At 41.2% G+C, this 19,576-nt stretch overlaps 1 protein-coding gene across 3 annotated transcripts in view; it reads left to right on the top strand.

Moving 5' to 3' along the window:
• Positions 1-19,576, top strand: part of WT1 (WT1 transcription factor) — a 193,489-nt gene that overhangs the window by 77,571 nt on the left and 96,342 nt on the right. For 2 of the 3 annotated variants that reach the window (XM_075326601.1, XM_075326600.1), the window contains exon 4: positions 7,166-7,243. The exons of the other annotated variant lie outside the window; for it this stretch is intronic. In XM_075326601.1, coding sequence (XP_075182716.1) covers positions 7,166-7,243 — 78 coding nt within the window. The remainder of the gene's footprint in view (positions 1-7,165; positions 7,244-19,576) is intronic. 3 annotated transcript variants of the gene reach the window in all.

The following is a 19,576-nucleotide window of genomic DNA, read 5'->3' as shown; positions in this document are numbered from 1 at the left end:
AAATTTTACCTCTTTGTAATGCAATGCCTCCTGAGGGCCCATAGATCATAAGCATCCAGTATTAATTAATTGCCTTGTATACATCGATTTTTACATAATTGATTAATCTTTTGATACTATTATGCAGTCTAGATGGTGCATACTTCAAACAAAAGTTGTTTACCCACAACTTTGGAAAGATGCCAACAATTTTGTCCTGCCATTTTGGAGTTTTGTGTGAAATTATGTTCAATTTGTCTTTTTTCCCTCTTTTTTTTGTTGTTACAATATGCACAAAGGAAATAAACATGTGTATAACAAAACATATGGAATTCCAATAATTTTCTGAGAAAAATACTTCATTTTCGGAAACAATTTCAAGGGTGCCAACACTTTCGGCCATGACTGTATATACTCAGTGTTCAAATTTAATTACTAATAAGTAAGTTATGGAATTCTGGGAATCAAAGGATGGATAGACATGTTAATAATATGAAAATGATGAACAAATTGAGACTCAGCACTGAAGAGGTTAGACCTCAATTTCAGCCTCCTTTACCTTCTTGCTATGCATCTTAACAACTTTTGAGAGCATTGGCATGAGGTCAGTGGAAGACCTTTAGTTGGAGGTTTGGCTAATAGCCTACTGTCATGCACACGCTTTCTGATGATTTGTTTGATGCTTTGGGTTTGGAATGTGACATGTAATTTCACTCTGCACCATTCGTCTAATCTAACGATTTGTCGGTTCAGAGGTTCGCCTCTGTGCACCTCTTGCTTTCATTCCAGTCCATTGTTTTTCCAACCATTGTGACTCGCAGTGTTGAGCAGGGTTGACATCTTGGCCTATGAGCGTTGTGATCTGCTGGAGTGATGAGCCAAGGTTTCTCAGTTTAAGGACTCTGTCCATGTCAGTTTGCAACAAGTAGCAAAAGTAGCATCACACAAACCACAAGAGTTGATCTGATGTTGAGGTTTCAAATGGCTGAAAAAATGTAGCCACTTGGCTTTTATAACCGTAGCCACGTGAAACAGATTGGAGGTAGGTACTTAAAAATGTGATCACTTGCTGATCTTAGCGAGAGCTGCTACTTCCTCGATTTACATAACTGTATGACCTTATGACTTGTCCTTCTTGGTGTTGCAATTGTAATGTTGAGAAGTATATACAAGTACTTACAATATAAATTGTAATAAAAGACAAACCTAATACTCCAAAAATGTGTAATGCTGTGTAAAATATGAAGAAAAGAAGAATGCAATTATTTGGAGCTCTCTTGTTGCCATATTTTATTCACAAAAGAACATAGATCACAGATCAGAAGTTGAAAGTTAGACATTTTTCCACTTCATTTGAAAATATTATCTCTTGTAGAAATCTCCAGAAAGTTGGGACTGGGCCACATCTACAAGTGTATAGCCTCCCCTTTCTTTTTACAACAGTTTGTAAATGTCTTGGAAGTAAAGAGACCAATTGCTGGAGATTTTGGAAAGAAATGTTGTCCCATTCTTGTTTGATGTAGGATTCTAGCTACTCAACGGTTTTGGGTCTTCTTTACTGGATTTTTTTTCTTTCATAATGCACCAAATGTTTTTTACTGGTGAAAGGTCGTAACTGCAGGCAGCCAGTTAATCACCCAAACTCTTCTTCTGCAAAGCCATGCTGTTGTGGTGGATGCAGTATGTGGTTTAGCATTGTCTGGCTGAGATATGCTGTCAGGACTCTGTTTTTTTTGTTTATCCTTTTTAGGCTTTTTTTTTACTTTTTTCCAAGATGGCATCCCCTGCTTTATTCTTCTCCATGTGTTTTTTGTCCTCCTGCCTTTATAACCCCAGTCCACCCTCCAGTCCTCTGCTTGAGTATTCTGCCTGGTTTCCTACTCCTCGTGGCCTCTCAAGTTACTCCATCAAATCCTGTGTGAAACTTCTGTTGCTGCTCTTCAGAGGTTCTGCCACCTTCTGCTCATCTGCTGCCTTCAATTGCTGATGCCTAGCCCCTGCTGTGGCTCTTGCTTGACCTGCCTTGTTGACACGTAAGCTGGCTTACTTAATTAACTGCTCTGTTGCTTCCACCATTGAATTGATGCAGTAGCAGAGCACGGGACTGTTCTGGATACTAGAAACTGCTATGCATTTGTTTTCTGAACATTGTATACTGCTTTGCATCTCGCTTCGGACTTTCAGAGACTTCCTTACGGAGCTTCAAAGACTGCATTGCTAAATCACATTATCATGTGTGGTTTTCAAGAGACTTTCCTTAAAGGCATCATTTGATATTTTGATATTTTCACTATGTGTTTATAGGCTTGATCGTTTTTCCTCTGCACTTGTTTGCTAATCACCGTGTGTTACAATACAATCTTTATCACCTATAAACCGGGTTCAGTTGTGTCTTTGCTGCATGCAAATAGATTTCTGAGTTATCCATTGTAATTATTACATATGCAAGGCCTTCCCTGAAAGGTAACATATATTGTAGTAAATCCTCTATATAATGCTCAGCATTGATTGTGCATTCCAATACGTGTAAGCTACCAGTGCCACAGGCACTAATGTAACCCCTTAGCATCAAAGATATAAGCATTTGAACTTTGTGCTTATAACAAGCTGGAAAGTCTTTTTCCTCTTGTGTTTGCAGTCCATGGCATTTGCTATCTCCATAACAAATTTAACGTTTTCATTAGTCTGTGGATTGCATGGTGAGCTGAGTTCACAGACAATTATTTCTATCAAGTTTCCTGATCTCATGCAATGATTTGCAAAATCAAATTTTACCTGCTTATAATGAAATGCCCCCTAAGGGCCCATAGATCAGGAGTATCCAATATTGATTGTTTGCCTTGTGTACATAGATTTTTACATTATCTTTTGATAATATTATGCAGTCTAGATGGTGCAATTTTATGTCAAGGAACATTTTACTGAAATTGTTCCTTTTAGATTCATTGTTCACAGATTGTTGAACCTCTGACTATCTTTGCTTTTGAGAAACTCTGCCTCTCTAACATTTTTTATACAGTCATGTGACTTAAAATTGGCTCTTTAGCTCAGTACCATTTACTTTTTCAGCCTTTTAAGAACTCTGTCCACATTATTTTTTAGATGTGTTGGTGCCACCAATTTGTAAATGAGTTAATTTATTTCAAATTAAATAGAAACATGTCCAATGTTCAATTTCTGATCTCTAATGTATGTGCTGTTGTGAATAAAATATGGCTGCAGGAGATTTCTAAATCATTGCATTTTTGTTTTCTTTACATTTTACAAAGCATCCCAACTTTTTTGAAGTGCAGTTAAATACATTTGTAGTAAATTGTGGGCTGTCCCATTTCATTGTCATTCACATTGTTTGTTAAAATATACAGAAAACTGCTGAAAAACCTCTGTACGCATTTATTTCACATTATATTTAAATTCCTTTATTTTATTTACACAGAGATAAAAGTTAAAACAGAAAAGTGTAGATGCTTAGAGGAACTGCTAGAGAGTGCTCACCACATACATAGATGTAATAGTCTAATCTTGGTAGGACAATTCCCCGACATGGTGCACAAAAGAAGATTTATGCAAATTTTCACCAATAGGGGCCACTTTAGAGGTGTTTCCACAGTGGGGCTTAAACATTCATATTTTGAGGATTTAATTGTTAATAGTTCTGTATGTACATCTGGATTTTAAAAGTCAGTGTTAAACTAAATGAGAACTATGAACTTTATAACTTGTCACTTATACTATTCTCATGTGTGAACACTTAATTTCAGACTGATACATATATATAATTCTTGGATTCCCTTAAGAGTTGAAATATTTTGTCATATATTTACACTGTCTGTTTAATAATAACCAAATAACTAGTGAGTTCTCTTTGTCATTACTTATAATTGGAGAAAAGTGGGAGACAGATCCTACAAGGAATTCCAAGAATTTTCAAATAAACACTACTCTTATGTCCATAACTTCATTTAACTTGTTCCTGGTTTTTACAGGAATTATTTTATGTTTTCAAAATGCCAAGGTGTACCCATTAAAAAAAAAATCTAAAAAAACACTTACATGGATGCCTTTTCTTATTTTTTATTATTTTTTTACATATACTAAAACAAACAATATATTTTCTCTTAAATAAAAGTATCAGATACAGACATTTATCATGACTAAAATGTTATTGCTTTTTAATTTACAGACACATTTCTTAGGGTGAACCATGTTTATTTTATTAGAATTTTCAAGAATCCAAAATATTTTAAAAAATATACGTATGAATATACATCTTCTGTAAATAGATAAATAATATGATTAGTGTATGTTAAATATTTTTATTATAAATTTATAAAACATAACTATTATCAAAAATCATGGATTACAGGATGCGAACAAAAAATAAAGAAAATTTGCTAGGGCTTAAATTCTTCTATTGAATTTAATTTGTTACATCAAATTTAAGCTTAAAATGAAAAACATAACCTTGTAGGAGATACAGCAGCAATAAAAAAAAATAATTATTTAGCTTTTATAATCTGCTATTCCATTGCACCAAAAAAGAGAATATTGTAATATGTAAATGAGGGTGCTCAGGGCACTCTGGCTTGGCTGCACACCTTAGTGCACCGTTCCACCCAATTATTAAAATTACAGCCACTCCTTCAATGTTGACTCTTCTATTTGCTGTCTGGTCCAGAGCCAGCACATTCTGTGTGCTATCTGTGTGCAGGAGTGTGTGCACAAGTCCCTCTCTCCTCACTTCTGACATTTTCTCATCTTTTCTGCTATCACTTCACTGCAGGAGCGAGTGCACACAAATCAATCTTTCCTTTCTTCTGACAATTGATTGTCTTTTTTGCTATCACTTTATTTGTCTTTTTTGCTATCACTTTACTGGAGGAGCTAGTGCACACAAATCACTCTCTCTTCACTTCTGACATTTGCTCATCTTTTCTACTATCACTTCACTGCAGGAGCAAGCGCACACAATTGACTCTTCGCTTCTGAAATGTGCTTGTCTTTTCTACTATCACTTCACCTCAGGCATGGGTGTACACAAATCCTAGTCTGCTTACTTTTGACATTTGCTTCTCTTTTCTGCTATTACTTCACTGCAGGTGTGAATATACACAAATCCTAGTCTCCTTGCTTCTGACATGTGCTTGTCTTATCTGATATCACTTCACTACAGGAGCAAGTGCACACAAATCCCTCTCTCCTTGCTTATGACATTTGTCGGTCTCCTCTGCTATTACTGCACTGCAGGAGCGAGTGCATACATATCCCTCTCTCCTTGCTTCTGACATTTGCTCATCTTCTCTGCTATCACTTCACTGCAGGAGCGAGTGCACACAAATCACTCTCTCCTTGCTTCTGACATTTGCTCATCTTCTCTGCTATCACTTCACTGCAGGAGCGAGTGCACACAAATCACTTTCTCCTTGTTTCTGACATTTGCTCATTTTCTCTGCTATCACTTCACTGCAGGAGCGAGTGCACACAAATCACTCTCTCCTTGCTTCTGACATTTGCTCAACTTCTCTGCTATCACTTCACTGCAGGAGCGAGTGCACACAAATCCCTCTCTCCTTGTTTCTGACATTTGCTCATTTTCTCTGCTATCACTTCACTGCAGGAGCGAGTGCACACAAATCACTCTCTCCTTGTTTCTGACATTTGCTCATTTTCTCTGCTATCACTTCACTGCAGGAGCGAGTGCACACAAATCCCTCTCTCCTTGTTTCTGACATTTGCTCATTTTCTCTGCTATCACTTCACTGCAGGAGCGAGTGCACACAAATCACTCTCTCCTTGTTTCTGACATTTGCTCATTTTCTCTGCTATCACTTCACTGCAGGAGTGAGTGCACACAAATCATTCTCATCTCGCTGCTCACATTGCTCATGCCTAACTCTGTAATGATGACAGCTGTGAGGGTGATGCCTGTACTTGCTCCTGCACAGAGACTGTGTGCACATAGTAGAGGTTTATCTTCATGCAGTGCTGTCAGACAACAAACAAGAATGGGACATAATCTAAATAAGTAGATGGATTTAGTCACATGAAGGGTGCACTAGATACCCTTATTTGCATATTACAATAAAATTATTATGGGGGCAACAAGAACAGACTATAAAGCTAAAATAACAAGGCTCCTACAAGGCTAAGTGTTAGTTTGAAGTGTAAATTTGAGATGACAGACTCCATTTAAAAACTTGTCCACTACTTAAACAACCCTTTCTTATTCTCCATGTTTGCCCCCTTAAAATAAAAAAAACTTATACCCACCTTCGCCATTCCAGCGGTGTAGACACTTGCTCTCTCGGGGCTCACATGAGGTTGGTACATCACTCAAGAACCGGGCCCAATCAGTGCAGGTTTCTCTGTCCCCACTCTGAGAAAAGTAAGGCCCCTTTCACATTGTATTCCATGCTTTGTTCAGTGGTCCTGTCGGGGCTTCCATCTGAACCCCTCGCAAAATGAGTTTCAGACGTATGCGCTGATGGGGCCATTGACTATCATGGTGCAGACGGAGTCACCGTGTGCTCTGTCATGCACCATTTTCGGGAGTATACGCTCTCTGGAGGCGGACCTTCAGACACAGTCAACTATGTCTGGCGGTTCTCCTCCAGAAAGCGTATACTCCCGAAAATGGTGCACGACAGAACACATGGTGACTACATGTGCACCATTATAGTCTATGGCCCCATCAGCACATATCTCTGAACCTCATTTTGCAGGCGGTTTGGACGGAAGCCCCAACGGGACCACTGAATGGACATTGGAACGCACTGTGAAAGCGGCCTAAGTAATCAAGACAAAGTGGGAGCTGCAGCTGTCTCTAACCTCTTGTTGATTACTCCTGTGTTTGAAGGTGGGGACAGTAAAAGCGGCACTGATTGGGCGCGGTTCTAGCATGATGTGACACCTTCATATGAGCCCTGAGAGAGTGAGTGCCTACCCCGCTGGAATGGTGGAGGTGAGTATAAGTGTTTTTATTTTAAGGGGGGCAAACATGGGGAGTGAAAAGGAATCGTCCAAGTAGTTGACAACCACTTTTGGAACTTAAGCACTCTGGCTTAAAAGTCTAAGTTTTCAGTGCATACATACATTTACAGAGGCAGACAAAATAAGTTTTGAGATATTATTTGTATGTTTTGTACACTACAACAACCAGTGTCTATTTGTGTTGGGGTTTTTACAGTGATAACCTCTACCAAATGACCTCACAGCTGGAATGTATGACATGGAATCAGATGAACTTGGGTACATCACTGAAGAGGTAAGACTGCCTGATATACTTTATAGTTTATTCCTTTCACTTTTTAAATAAGGCCATTTGGTGCTATTATAGGTAGTGATTTGCAGAACTCGTAAAAGCCGTCCAGCAGACAGGTTGTGAATGACACAACACCCATAAATTATCTACTTTAAAAGTAAAGGCAGACTCTAATTTTTACTGCGGCAAGTGATAAATAGGAATTTTATAACATGTTCAATCACTTTAACTCTTACTGTCTAAAGTAGATGAGAAGTACCATAATAATCTCTCTCAGATTGTGCTTTATTTTGTTCTAAATAGGCTAAGAAAAATAAAAATAATATTCTCTGAACTAATTTCCTTCAAAAATAGTGCCACCCTTATCCTTGGGCTATGTGTGGTATCGCAGCTCAACTTTATACAAGTGATTAGGGCTGAGATACAATATTGAACACATCCTTAATACAATAGTGCTGTTTCTGGAAGAAAAAATACATTATTTTTTTATCTCATACAACTCCTTCAACAAGTCTACGATAATTGTGTGAGGCCTCATTGTATGGGAACTAAAGTGAAGAAATATAGTAAAGGGAATCTCCAAATAGAAGGAGAGGGATTTTTGAATGATGAAACCCATCTATATATACTGTATATATTTATTTATTTATGCAAATGTATGATACATTTTGTAATTTATATATTTTGTATTTATCACCTTATTGACTATCTCTAATTGGTGTTAGTGGATGAACATGTAAAATTAAACTAGTTTAAATCATGAACTGATATCCCAACCCCCTTGGAGCATTTAAATGAACTGAAAACAGGGAAAATAGTTTAAAATCATATATATATATATATATATATATATATACATATATACATAAAAAAGAATTTGCCCTTGCATTGTCAATGACTGTGAATGTGTCGCTTCTCCTTATGAATGACAAAGTTATCCCAAATGCTGATTTTAAATGTCCACTATTCTAATAATATTCCATCAAAGATACATCTTATTTTATCTCTCATATATAGAGTGCATCGAAAAATGATTCATACCACATGAACAAAAAACAGTATACCGTAGATACCTAAGGGGTCCTAATTATTAAAGACTACAAAAATGTTATACCCCAATCAATTCTTTATTATAGTAAAGGATAAAAACACCCACAAAAATACAAACCAAATACTATTACAATCATTAAAAGGTAATGAACAGACTGAGAAAACAGTGCCATTTTAATAATAATAATAATAATAATAATAATAATAATAATAATAATAATAAGGGTGACCTATAGATGAATACTCACCCTATACTTCTCCCTATCTTTAATCTCCTGCCTATCCAGCGGAAGTACACCATAAGGTAAAGGTGTGCCCCCGCTCCACGGCAGCTTTTCCTAAAAGATGCCCCACTTTCCCTCTCCTATCCTATTGGCCCATTCTGAAGCCAAATGTCAACATAAAGAGAGGCAGGAAAAAAGGCAAAGAGGACGCAGATGATGGAACAATAGGAAAAGTTAGAATTCTATAACGAATACGATATGAGGCCTATATTCCATGGTCATATGTGGCCATAGCCGGCATTAGGCATGTGCGAGTTGTGCGGCCGCACAGGGCGTCAACAGGCCGACAGCAGAGGGGGCGCCTAGGGAGCAGGTGTTTACTTTCACTTTGCTGCTCGCACCCCTGCCCCCTCCTCTGTGCCCTGCGTCTGGTCTCCTCCTGCTCGGCACAGCCTCAGGCAGGGGGCGCCCTCCTCTCCTCTCCCTACACAGCCTCCTGCAGAGAGCGCCCCTCCCCCCTCCTCTGTGCCCTGCGTCTGGTCTCCTCCTGCTCGGCACAGCCTCAGGCAGGGGGCGCCCTCACCTGCTCTCCGCTCTGTGTTCTCTCCTATCTTTACCATAGAGAGGGGGAGGGGCAGCAGCAATGCCGGAGATGCAGTCACAAAAGCCACACTGAACTCCTGGAGCCCAGGAAGTGACTGTGAGTATAACATGCTGTGTGTCATATCTGTCCTGTATTATGTGCTGTCTGTGTGTGTTATGTATAACATGTGTGTGTCCTGTATACTGTGCAATGTCTGTCTGTCTGTGTATCTGTCTGTCCGTCTATTATCTGTCTGTCTGCCTATCTTGCTATTATATATCTGTCTATATATCTCAATTATCTATCCTATATCTATCTATTTATTATCTATCTATCTATCTATCTATCTATCTATCTATCTATCTATCTATTATGTCTGCCTATCTCTCCATTATATATCTGTCTATATCTATGTATCTCTATTATCTATCTATCTATTATCTATCTTTCTATTATCTATCTATCTATCTTTCTTTCTATTATCTATCTATCTTTCTATTATCTATCTATCTATCTTTCTTTCTATTATCTATCTATCTTTCTATTATCTATCTGTCTCATATCTATTTGTCTATCATCTATCCAGCGTCGGTCTGCTACACAGACACCAGTCAATGCCCCAGAAAGCTCTCTAAGGCTATGTGCGCACGTTGCGTACAGTCACTGCAGAAATTTCTGCAGCGATCTGAAGAGCACACGTGCGCTTCAAATCGCTGCAGAAAATGTCCGTAGTGAAAAAAAAAAAGAAGCCGATTCCATGCGCTCTGAGTGCAGCTCCTCCCATAGACAGAGCATGAGCTGCCGGCAAAGCGCACAGAAGAAGTGACATGTCACTTCTTAGAACGTGCGCTTCGGGCAGCAGCCGAAGCGCTGCACTCTAAGACGCCATGTGCCCTCGGCTCCTGCATAATCTTCATAGATTATGCAGGGGACGCAGGATGCATGCAGTTACGCTGCGCTACAAAGCGCAGCGGAACTGCATGTAATTACGCAACGTGCGCACATAGCCTTAGGCTGCTTTCACACATCCGGTTTTTGCAGTGCGGCTCAATCCGGCTCCAAAACCTATGCAACAGATGCGGTGAAAAAAACGGATCCGTTGCATAAGTTTTTCCATGCGGCCCGTCCGTTTTTTGATGGATGCTGCTTGATACTGAGCATACGCAGTGTAAAAAACCGCATCCAGTGGCCGTATGCGTTTTTTGCTGCAGGACGCCGCATCCGGCATCCATAGGCTTGCATTGTAAATCGCGCCGCATCTGGCGCAATGCAGTTTTTGCGCCGCACAAAAAAAGTGCCAGGCAACGTTCCATCCGGCCGCCACATGGGCTAAATATGCCGCATCTGGCAAAAAACGGACACAACACAAGGCCATGCGGCCCAATACGGCGCTAATGCAAGTCTATGCGGAAAAAACGCAACCGCCGGCAAAAAAAAACCAGTTGCGTTTTTTCTGCAAAGCACCGTATTGTGCCACTCAGCAAAAACCAGATGTGTGAAAGCAGCCTAACTGAACAAGGGACCCACCGGCAGGGGCACCACTGGCATCAAAGATCCAGAGCTCCAACCCAGAACTTCTTGGCCGGAGCCCCGAGTCTTCTGCAACCACCGCACTGAACTATGTCGGCGTCACCCCGATACAGTTCAATCCTGTGACAGAGCACAGAGCTCCCTGCTCGATCACTGCCCGTCTGCTAAGCCACAGACCGCTGCAGGCCTATGTCTTAGGAGACCGTATATCCACAAGGGCAGAGCAGTGACATCATTGTATCGCGCTGCCTCCGCAGGCCACCATAGAAGAGAAGATGGAGGCTGCGGTGGTGGGAATCAGGATTAGGTGAGTATAATTTTTTTTTATGTCTATATTGGATTTGTGAGGGCTCCTGTTGTATATAAGAGGCTGTGTGGGGGCTCCTGCTGTATCTAAGAGGCTGTGTGGGGGCTCCTGCTGTATATAAGAGGCTGTGTGGGGGCTCCTGCTGTGTATAGGAGGCTGTGTGGGGGCTCCTGCTGTGTATAGGAGGCTGTGTGGGGGCTCCTGCTGTGTATAGGAGTCTGTGTGGGGGCTCCTGCTGTGTATAGGAGGCTGTGTGGGGGCTCCTGCTGTGTATAGGAGGCTGTGTTGGGGCACCTGCTGTGCATAGGAGGCTGTGTGGGAGCTCCTGCTGTGTGCAGGAGGCTGGGTGGGGGCTCCTGCTGTGTATAGGAGGCTGTGTGGGGGCTCCTGCTGTGTGCAGGAGGCTGGGTGGGGGCTCCTGCTGTGTATAGGAGGCTGTGTGGGGGCTCCTGCTGTGTATAGGAGGCTATGTGGTGGCTCCTGCTATGCATAGGAGGCTGTGTGGGGGCTCCTGCAGCGATTTGCATATAGTTGTGTGGCCTCTAGAGTTAACTCCTCCTGTGGACCCCACACATCCCAGTCCAACCCATCTATCTTTTCTATAGTATCTATGTGTGTGTCATGTATATGGTGTAATTTATGCAGTGGCAGTGACTGGGCCTGTCGGTGATGGGGGCCATTGCTATTTTATCGGATGCATGGTTGAACACCATTGAGGAGTGAATGGCCACTGGCTCCCTGTTTCGCCCTTGCTCTGCAGCTGTGGGCCCTGGATAGGTGTAATGACATCAGGGGGAGCCTGGAATGTGATGCCAATAGGCCCTGCGGTTGCGGCCAGAGTGGGTGCAGAGCATGTGTAGGGGTAATAGATACATATATATATTTACTAGCTGTAGTACCTGGCGGTTCCCGGGATAGTAACTGTCTCTTTCCCTCTCTCCACTCTCTGTGTCCCTCTCTGTCTGTCTGTCTCCCTCTCTCTCTCTCTGTGTTTCTGTCTCTGCCTGTCTGTGCTTGTGTTTGTATGTATCTCTGTGTGTCTCTGTCTCTGTGTATCTCTGTCTCTGTGACTATATCTGTGTCTCTGTGTCTGTCTCTGTGTGTCTCTGTGTGTTTCTGTCTTTGTGGGTCTCTGTGTGTGTGTCTGTCTGTGTATCTCTGTCTATGTGTCTGTCTGTGTGTCTCTGCCTCTGTGTGTGAATGTGTCTCTGTATGTGTCTGTGTTTCTGTGTGTGTCCGTGTCTTTGTCTCTGTATGTGTGTCCCTGTGTGTGTGTCTCTGTCTGTGTGTCTATGTCTGTGTCTCCGTCTCTTTCTCTGTGCCTCTGTGTCTCTGAATCAGTCTTTGTGTGTCTATGTCTCTGTGTCTCTTTATCAGTCTCTGTATCAGTCTGTCTCTGTGTGTGTCTTTGTGTGTCTCTGTATCAGTCTCTGTTTGTGTGTCTCTGTATCAATCTCTGTCTCTGTGTGTCTCTGTGTCTCTTTCTCTCTTTGTCTCTGTGTGTCTCTTCTTTGTCTCCATATCAGTCTCTGTGATTCTATGTCTGTGTCTATGTCTCTGTGTGTCTGTTTCTGTGTGTCTCTTTCAGTCTGTGTCCCTGTGTGTGTCCTTACCCTGTGTGTGTCACTGTGTGTGTCCCTGTCCCTGTATGTGTCTCTGCATCAGTCTGTGTGTGTGTGTTTATGTGTGTGTGTCTCTCTCTGTGTCTCTGTTTCTGTGTCTGTCTCTGTGTTTGTGTGTCTCTGTCTCTGTATCAGACTCTGTGTCCCTGTGTGTGTCTGTGTGTCTCTGTCTCTGTGTGTGTCTGTGTTTGTCTCTATTGACATCATATTATCTGACACATTACCTGTCTTAAAAAAAGAATGTCCTTTGTTGCCTATAGCAACCAAATTTCGTGATTGTAAATATGACGGTGCAAATTCCTTTATTGGACGGACACACACACACACACACGCATATACACACACACACATATACACACACACACACACACTCAGCTTTATATATTAGATTATACACCCTACATATGGCCTGTACATGTCACGTATAGTGTGTAATGTAATGGAATTCTGAATATTGACCTGCCATATCCTATAGGTGTGTAATATGCGCTCTGTTAGGATTTCACTTGCTGATTCGAGTAGTTGTCACCTGATCACTCACATGTGATTTGCAATGTGTGGTCATCTGCAGAATGACATCTCCTCCTGTTCCTCTCAAATTGAAAATGATAACAATGAGAGACGCAGGAGGAGATGTCAATCAGCAGATGACCCCGAGTCTGAGTGATTTCATTGGCAAATGAAATCCTAACAGTGTATATTACATATTTTGGGGGTTCGACCAGTCAATGTGCAGCAGAGCAGGGAGAAGCCATTGGGCACCGGCCTCCCGGGCTCCTCATGCTAGTTGCATCGTCCTCGGCAGAGATAAAATGTGTTTTATCTGAAATGTGGAAGCATCAGAGTAAAATATACACGACTGCAATAATGGAGCCGGTGTCTGATTCCTTCCACGCGGGGGTCGTGCAGGAGGAATCAGCGGTCAGATTCCTTACCTGGTAGAAAATAACAGCGGAGTCTCATATGTTACATGGCGTCACTGCCGTCTGCACATCACATGGAATGGTTTAGGGGATGTTCACATGGGGCATCTTTTTTTTACCACAAATATGCAGCGCTTTTGTCTCAAGAATGCACCAAAAATGCACCGCGGCAAAAACGCATAAAAAACCGCAATGTGTTTTTGACACATTTTTACCGCGTTTTGTCTAATGCGGTTTTTAAGTCTAATTATTGACTGGAAGGGTTCAAAAACGAAAACGCAAAAAGAACTGACAGCTGCATCTTCAAAAACGCAGCCAACAAAAGGTGCCCGGTGTGGACAGCGAAAGAGAAATCCAATAGACTTTGCTGGGAGGAGGAAATGCATGCAGGGGCATCTTTGTGACCTCAAAATGCTACAAAATATGTCCTGTGTGAACTTAGCCTTAATGTTGTTATGAAGGCCATTCTATCAATGTAATGCATCGTCAGCAGCTGAGGTGTATTATGAGGTTCTGTAGCAGCTGAGTTGTGTATGATGAGGTTCTGCAGCAGCTGAGGTGTGTATTATGGGGTTCTGCAGCAGCTGAGGTGTGTATTATGGGGTTCTGCAGCAGCTGAGATGTGTATTATGGGGTTCTGCAATAGCTGAGGTGTGTATTATGCGGTTCTGCAGCAGCTGAGGTGTATTATGGGGTTCTGCAGCAGCTGAGATGTGTATTATGGGGTTCTGCAGCCGCTGAAGTGTGTATTATGGGGTTCTGCAGCAGCTGAGGTGTGTATTATGGGGTTCTGCAGCAGCTGAGATGTGTATTATGGGGTTCTGCAGCAGCTGAGGTGTGTATTATGGGGTTCTGCAGCAGCTGAGGTGTGTATTATGGGGTTCTGCAGCAGCTGAGATGTGTATTATGGGGTTCTGCAGTAGCTGAGGTGTGTCTTATGGGGTTCTGAAGCAACTGAGGTGAATTATGAGATTTTGCAGCAGCTGAGATGTGTATAATGAGGTTCTATAGCATCTGATGTGTGTATTTTGAGGTTCTGCAGCAGCTGAGGTGTGCATTATGAAGTTCTAGAGAATATTACATTATTCGGTGTGGATTTATCTTACAAATTTTCCAACAAAATTATTTGCAGCATTGCCAAATTCGGTGCGCCCAGTCTGGTTAATAAAGGGATTACAAAATATATGCCGTAGTTCTTCCATACACCGTGCCCCTCCCTCATGGTGTGTATGTGGTGCTGCACCTCAGTCTGTTCAGGTCAGCGGAACTGAGAGGCAGCGACACATACACAGCGCCCCCCATCCTCATGGTGTATATGTGGTGCTGCACCTCAGTCTGTTCAGGTCATTTTAGCTGAGAGGCAGCGACACATGCACAGCGCCCCCCATCCTAATGGTGTGTATGTGGCGCCGCACCTCAGTCTGTTCAGGTCATTGGAGCTGAGAGGCAGCGACACATATAACCTGAGGACTCTTTATTATGTAGAAAGCAGAGATTTGTTTCTAATTTCGTACATTCCCCTTTAACATCTGTATTTTGGACTTTTTGGTCTGGTGTACACACAGCATCGGCTGCCGGCTCCATGGTGCCTTGTCTGGTATCATCTGGTACATTTATCCTCAGGATTTGTATAGTAGATGCTGATCCCACCAATGGGACTACGACCTGTGCCGCTCTAAGTGTATAGGAATTTATACCATCTCTCCACAAAGAGCAGCAGCGCCTCATTCTACAGATACATGTGCGCCCCATTGGGGGGGGGGATCCATATGTACCATCCATAATGTAATATCCAGGCATACAGCATGTACGAGATGAGAAGACCCCAATAACAATAATTTTAGATGTGGTGGAATTAATGTGGATTTGAGATGCAGATTCTCCAGCACAAATCTGGAGGACTTTATTGTACATTTGAAGAAATCAATTTTCTTAGGATATAAAAAAAAAATGGCCTCTGGTCCTCATTTGTTTCCTGGAAACTGGGTACAAAATCAGTAGGGGGGGGCACCAAAGGGCAGTTTTGCACAGGGCGCCATACAGGCTATGGCCGGCCCTGTATGTGGCAAAGTTTTTCATTTTCTCTTCACATCTGTGCATTACTATCCAACAAAATAGCTACGTAACAACGATTCGCCTTACTGCCTTAACAAACCAAGAGGAGGTAAAAGAGAAAGCAGTGTATAACAGGTCGCTGCAGACCATAAATGAAGGAACAATAATTTATTTTATTGCACTACGTGTTTCAAGGACTGTGCTGTCCTCTTCCTCAGGTGCTCTTACCCATAAGGGTATTCATCTATAGGTCTCCCTTATTATTATTATAATGGCACTGTTTTCTCAGTTTTTTGGGGTATGTCTCTACCAGCTTTGCACATCTAGAGGCTGAAATCTTTGCCCATTCTTCTTTACAATATAGCCCTAGCTCAGTGAGAATGGATGCAAACGTCTGTGAACAGCAATTTCCAAGTCTTGCCAAAAATTCTTAATGGCTTTTATTGTTGATTTGGACTGTGACTGGGACATTCACAAACATGAATATTCATAGATATAACCCCTTCCATTGTAGCTTGGGCAGTATGTTTAGGTTCGTTGCCTTGCTGCAAAATGAAACTACACCCCAATCTTAAGTGTTTTGCAGCCTATAACAGGTTTACCTCCAGGATTGCTCTTTATTTAGCTTGATCCATTGTCCCATCAACTCTGACCAGTTTCCTTGTTTCTACTGGAGAAAAGCCTGCCCACAGCATGCTGCTGCCACCACTATGTTTGACAGTGGGGATGGTGTTTTCAGGTTTATAGGTAGTGTTAGTATTCCACCACACAAAGCATTCTGCATTAGCCCCAAAAGGTCTACTTTGGCCTCATCTGACCAGAGCCCATTCTTGCATATGCTAGTTGTGTCCCCTACATTGCTTTTTGCAAATTGCAAACTGAACGTCTTATGGCTTGCTTTCAAAAATTGCTTTCCTCTATCCATTCTTCCATAAAGGGTATATTTGTGGAGTACACGATTAATAGTTTTCCGGTGGACAGATTCTCCCACCTGAGATGTGGAACTCTGAAGCTCTTACAGAGTGATCATGAGCCTTTTAGCTCATTCTATAATTATTCTGAGATTGCCTGCAGGCAGTTGGCAGCGCTTAACCAAAAAACCCTTTTAATAAGGTATATTCTGAGATTGCCTGCAGGCAGTTGGCAGCGCTTAACCAAAAAACCCTTTTGGAAGGGGGCCGTTACACGCCCCCGAAACGCGCGTCGGATCAGGACTCTGCTTTGTCTATCTCACCTGTGCGGTGATAATCTGCTAAGTAACTTCTCCCTTGTGTGGATTCAGTCAGCCTATACAGGACACCGTCCGGACTGCCCGCTGGAGAGGTGGAGAAGTTACCGTTGACTTTATCCTTGTCTGCAGCCAGCACATATTGGTGCCTTCAGTGGCTCCGTACTGTTCGTTCTGGAAGTACAATTGGGATCATACGGGACCGCCTGCTTGTGGCATCGTGAAGTGGTCTAAAGGCTCCGTTAAAGAGGGACGCTGGTAACACTACAGCTCCTCTAGAGCCAGCACTAATTACGGCCACTGGTCCCAAAGTGTCTGCTTTGGAAGTCTGACAGGTTAACCCTGTATCTACAGCGGCTCCAGCCTAAGACATAACGTGCAGTAAAGTAAATCTACGGAGAAACCCGGTCTATTTACCGCAGAAAAACCCTGCTGATATTACACTGTGAACCGGGGGTTATTACGCTCAGACTGTTTTGAGGATTTTTTCCCCCAGGTCCTGGGGGCGAATATAACATCGCAAGTTTGTATCGTGCAATTTAAGCTTATAAGTCAGTCGGGGGCTGGTATAGTATACCTTTCTTCATTATACCAGTCTAAAATACTATTTAAATAGGTTGTATGCCACCGGCCGGGGCATTACACCAGACTGTTTAGAACTAAATCATTGTGAATATTGTTATTACCTCCTGGCAATTCAATTTATTTTATATTATTTTATTTTATTTTATGTGTTCCTTGGTTTTATTAATATCTAGTGCATTGTATATTACTAAATACTCTGTCTTGGAACAAGGATAGCATTTTTTGGTGGTGAGCACCTTTAATAATAAAAATTATAAAAACCCATCTAGCGCTGGTTTTTTGTGGATTTTCAATTAAAATCCCCCACATAGTCATTCTATAATTAGTGCTCTCCTTTCTTGGGAAGACAGTTTAGGTGGATAGCCATCCATGTCTTGGAAGATTTATAGATGTGCTATACACCTTCCATGTTTGGATGATGGATTGAACAGTGCTCAATGAGATGTTCAGAGCTTGGGCTATTATTTTTTATAACCTAACTCTGTTTCACTCTTCACAACTTTATCACTGACATGTTTAGTGTGTTCTTTAGTATTCATGATGCTATTTGATCCCCAGTGTTCTCACACAAACCTTCACTAAACAGCTATAGTTATTCTGAGAGTAAATTGCACACAGGTGGACTTAATTTACTAATTTGTTGACTTCTGGAGGCAGTTGGTCACTCAGGAATCAGGATTTTATTTAGTTATGAGAGTATAGGGGACTGAATACAAATGCACTTCACAATTTTCATGTTTATATTTTTAAAATATTTAGAAAACAATGACCCATTGCCTTTACACTTCACAAATACTTGCTACTTTGTGTTAGTATATCACATAAAATAACAATAAAATACATTTATTAGTGGGTGTAAAATGAAAAAATGTGGAAAAGTTCAAAGAGTATGAATACTTAGCACTGTATATTATATAAAACTCTCACACGACTTGCTGATGTACAAGTGCATACAAATATTGTCATATGTTAGCTAATATGGAGCCAAGAATAAAAAAGTCCCAGATATCAGCCATGAGCACACTTCTATCTCCATTCATAATGTCTATCATTACACAAAAGCAGCTGACATTAGACGGAGCCTATGAGCCTGGTGCTGACTATTATATGATTGAGTTTAATGAATTTAAAGTCAATCTGTCACCAGGCTATTTCTACCCCATCTGAGTGTAGCATGATATAGGGGCAGAGACCCTGATTCCAGCAATGTATGAGTTACTGGGCATCTTGCTTCAGTTTTGATAAAAAACTCTGAATTCAAAGCTCTGTATAACCCAAACTACTGATTGACAGGTCTCTCCCTTGCATGTACATAGGCAAATACCTGTTGATCATCTGCAGCAGCCCTGAAAAAGGTTGGCTTTAGGTGGAGCTAAACTAATTTTGTCTTGAGTAATGGTCCCCAACCAGATCCTTAAGTATATTTTTTCTACAACTGTGCAGCCAAGCATCGATTCATGCTGCCTTAGGTTTGGGCAAGATGAATCTCTTGCAGGTTCACTTTAACTGCATGTAATAGACGTTTACACTCCCTCTAGTTGTGGCTGTAAGTGAAAAAAAATGCTATATCTATGCAGAGCTTTTCAGCTTTTTTTCAGCCAAAACTGCTTTAAAAATAAATTAAGAAATTATTTGGCTCAGAATTTTACCCAGAGCAATAAAAAAAATTGCTGTTTATGGTAGACGTTCCCTGTAACTCTCTGAATATAATAGCAAATAATTCATAAATGCAAGTTTTCAGCGTAAAAAAACTGGGGAAAATGGGTTTTATGCCGCGCTAAAAGACCACAAGCATAAATATAATAATTTGTTCTTTTATTTAGGTCATTCCAACGCGTTTCGGAGACACATCTGCCTCCTTCCTCAGGGAAAAGAATCTTACAGACAATGAGGATTTGCCCTTATGAAGCAGCATACAGAAGAGAAAGAAAAAAAAAAAAGGTGTGTGCAACCAATCGTGACATCATCACTCCATGTGTTCCTGGGTGATGACTCATTGCCACATGGAATAGGACTATATCATGGTATATACATCACAGATTTCAACATACTTCACATTACAAACAACAAACAAACAAAATAAAATAATTTTTTTTTTGTTTAACTGTGTATTTGTCTGTATTTCTTTTTGAAGTAAAAAGAAATATATATATATATATATATATATATATATATATATATGAATAGAAGTATATATGTAAAAAAATGAAAAAAGAGTAGTTCCCGTAT

Source organism: Anomaloglossus baeobatrachus, chromosome 10 (genome assembly GCF_048569485.1).
Source record: "Anomaloglossus baeobatrachus isolate aAnoBae1 chromosome 10, aAnoBae1.hap1, whole genome shotgun sequence".
NCBI classification, from domain to species: Eukaryota; Metazoa; Chordata; class Amphibia; order Anura; family Aromobatidae; genus Anomaloglossus; species Anomaloglossus baeobatrachus.
Note: the sequence above shows the minus strand (reverse complement) of the source record. Positions and strands in the feature narration are given on the sequence as shown.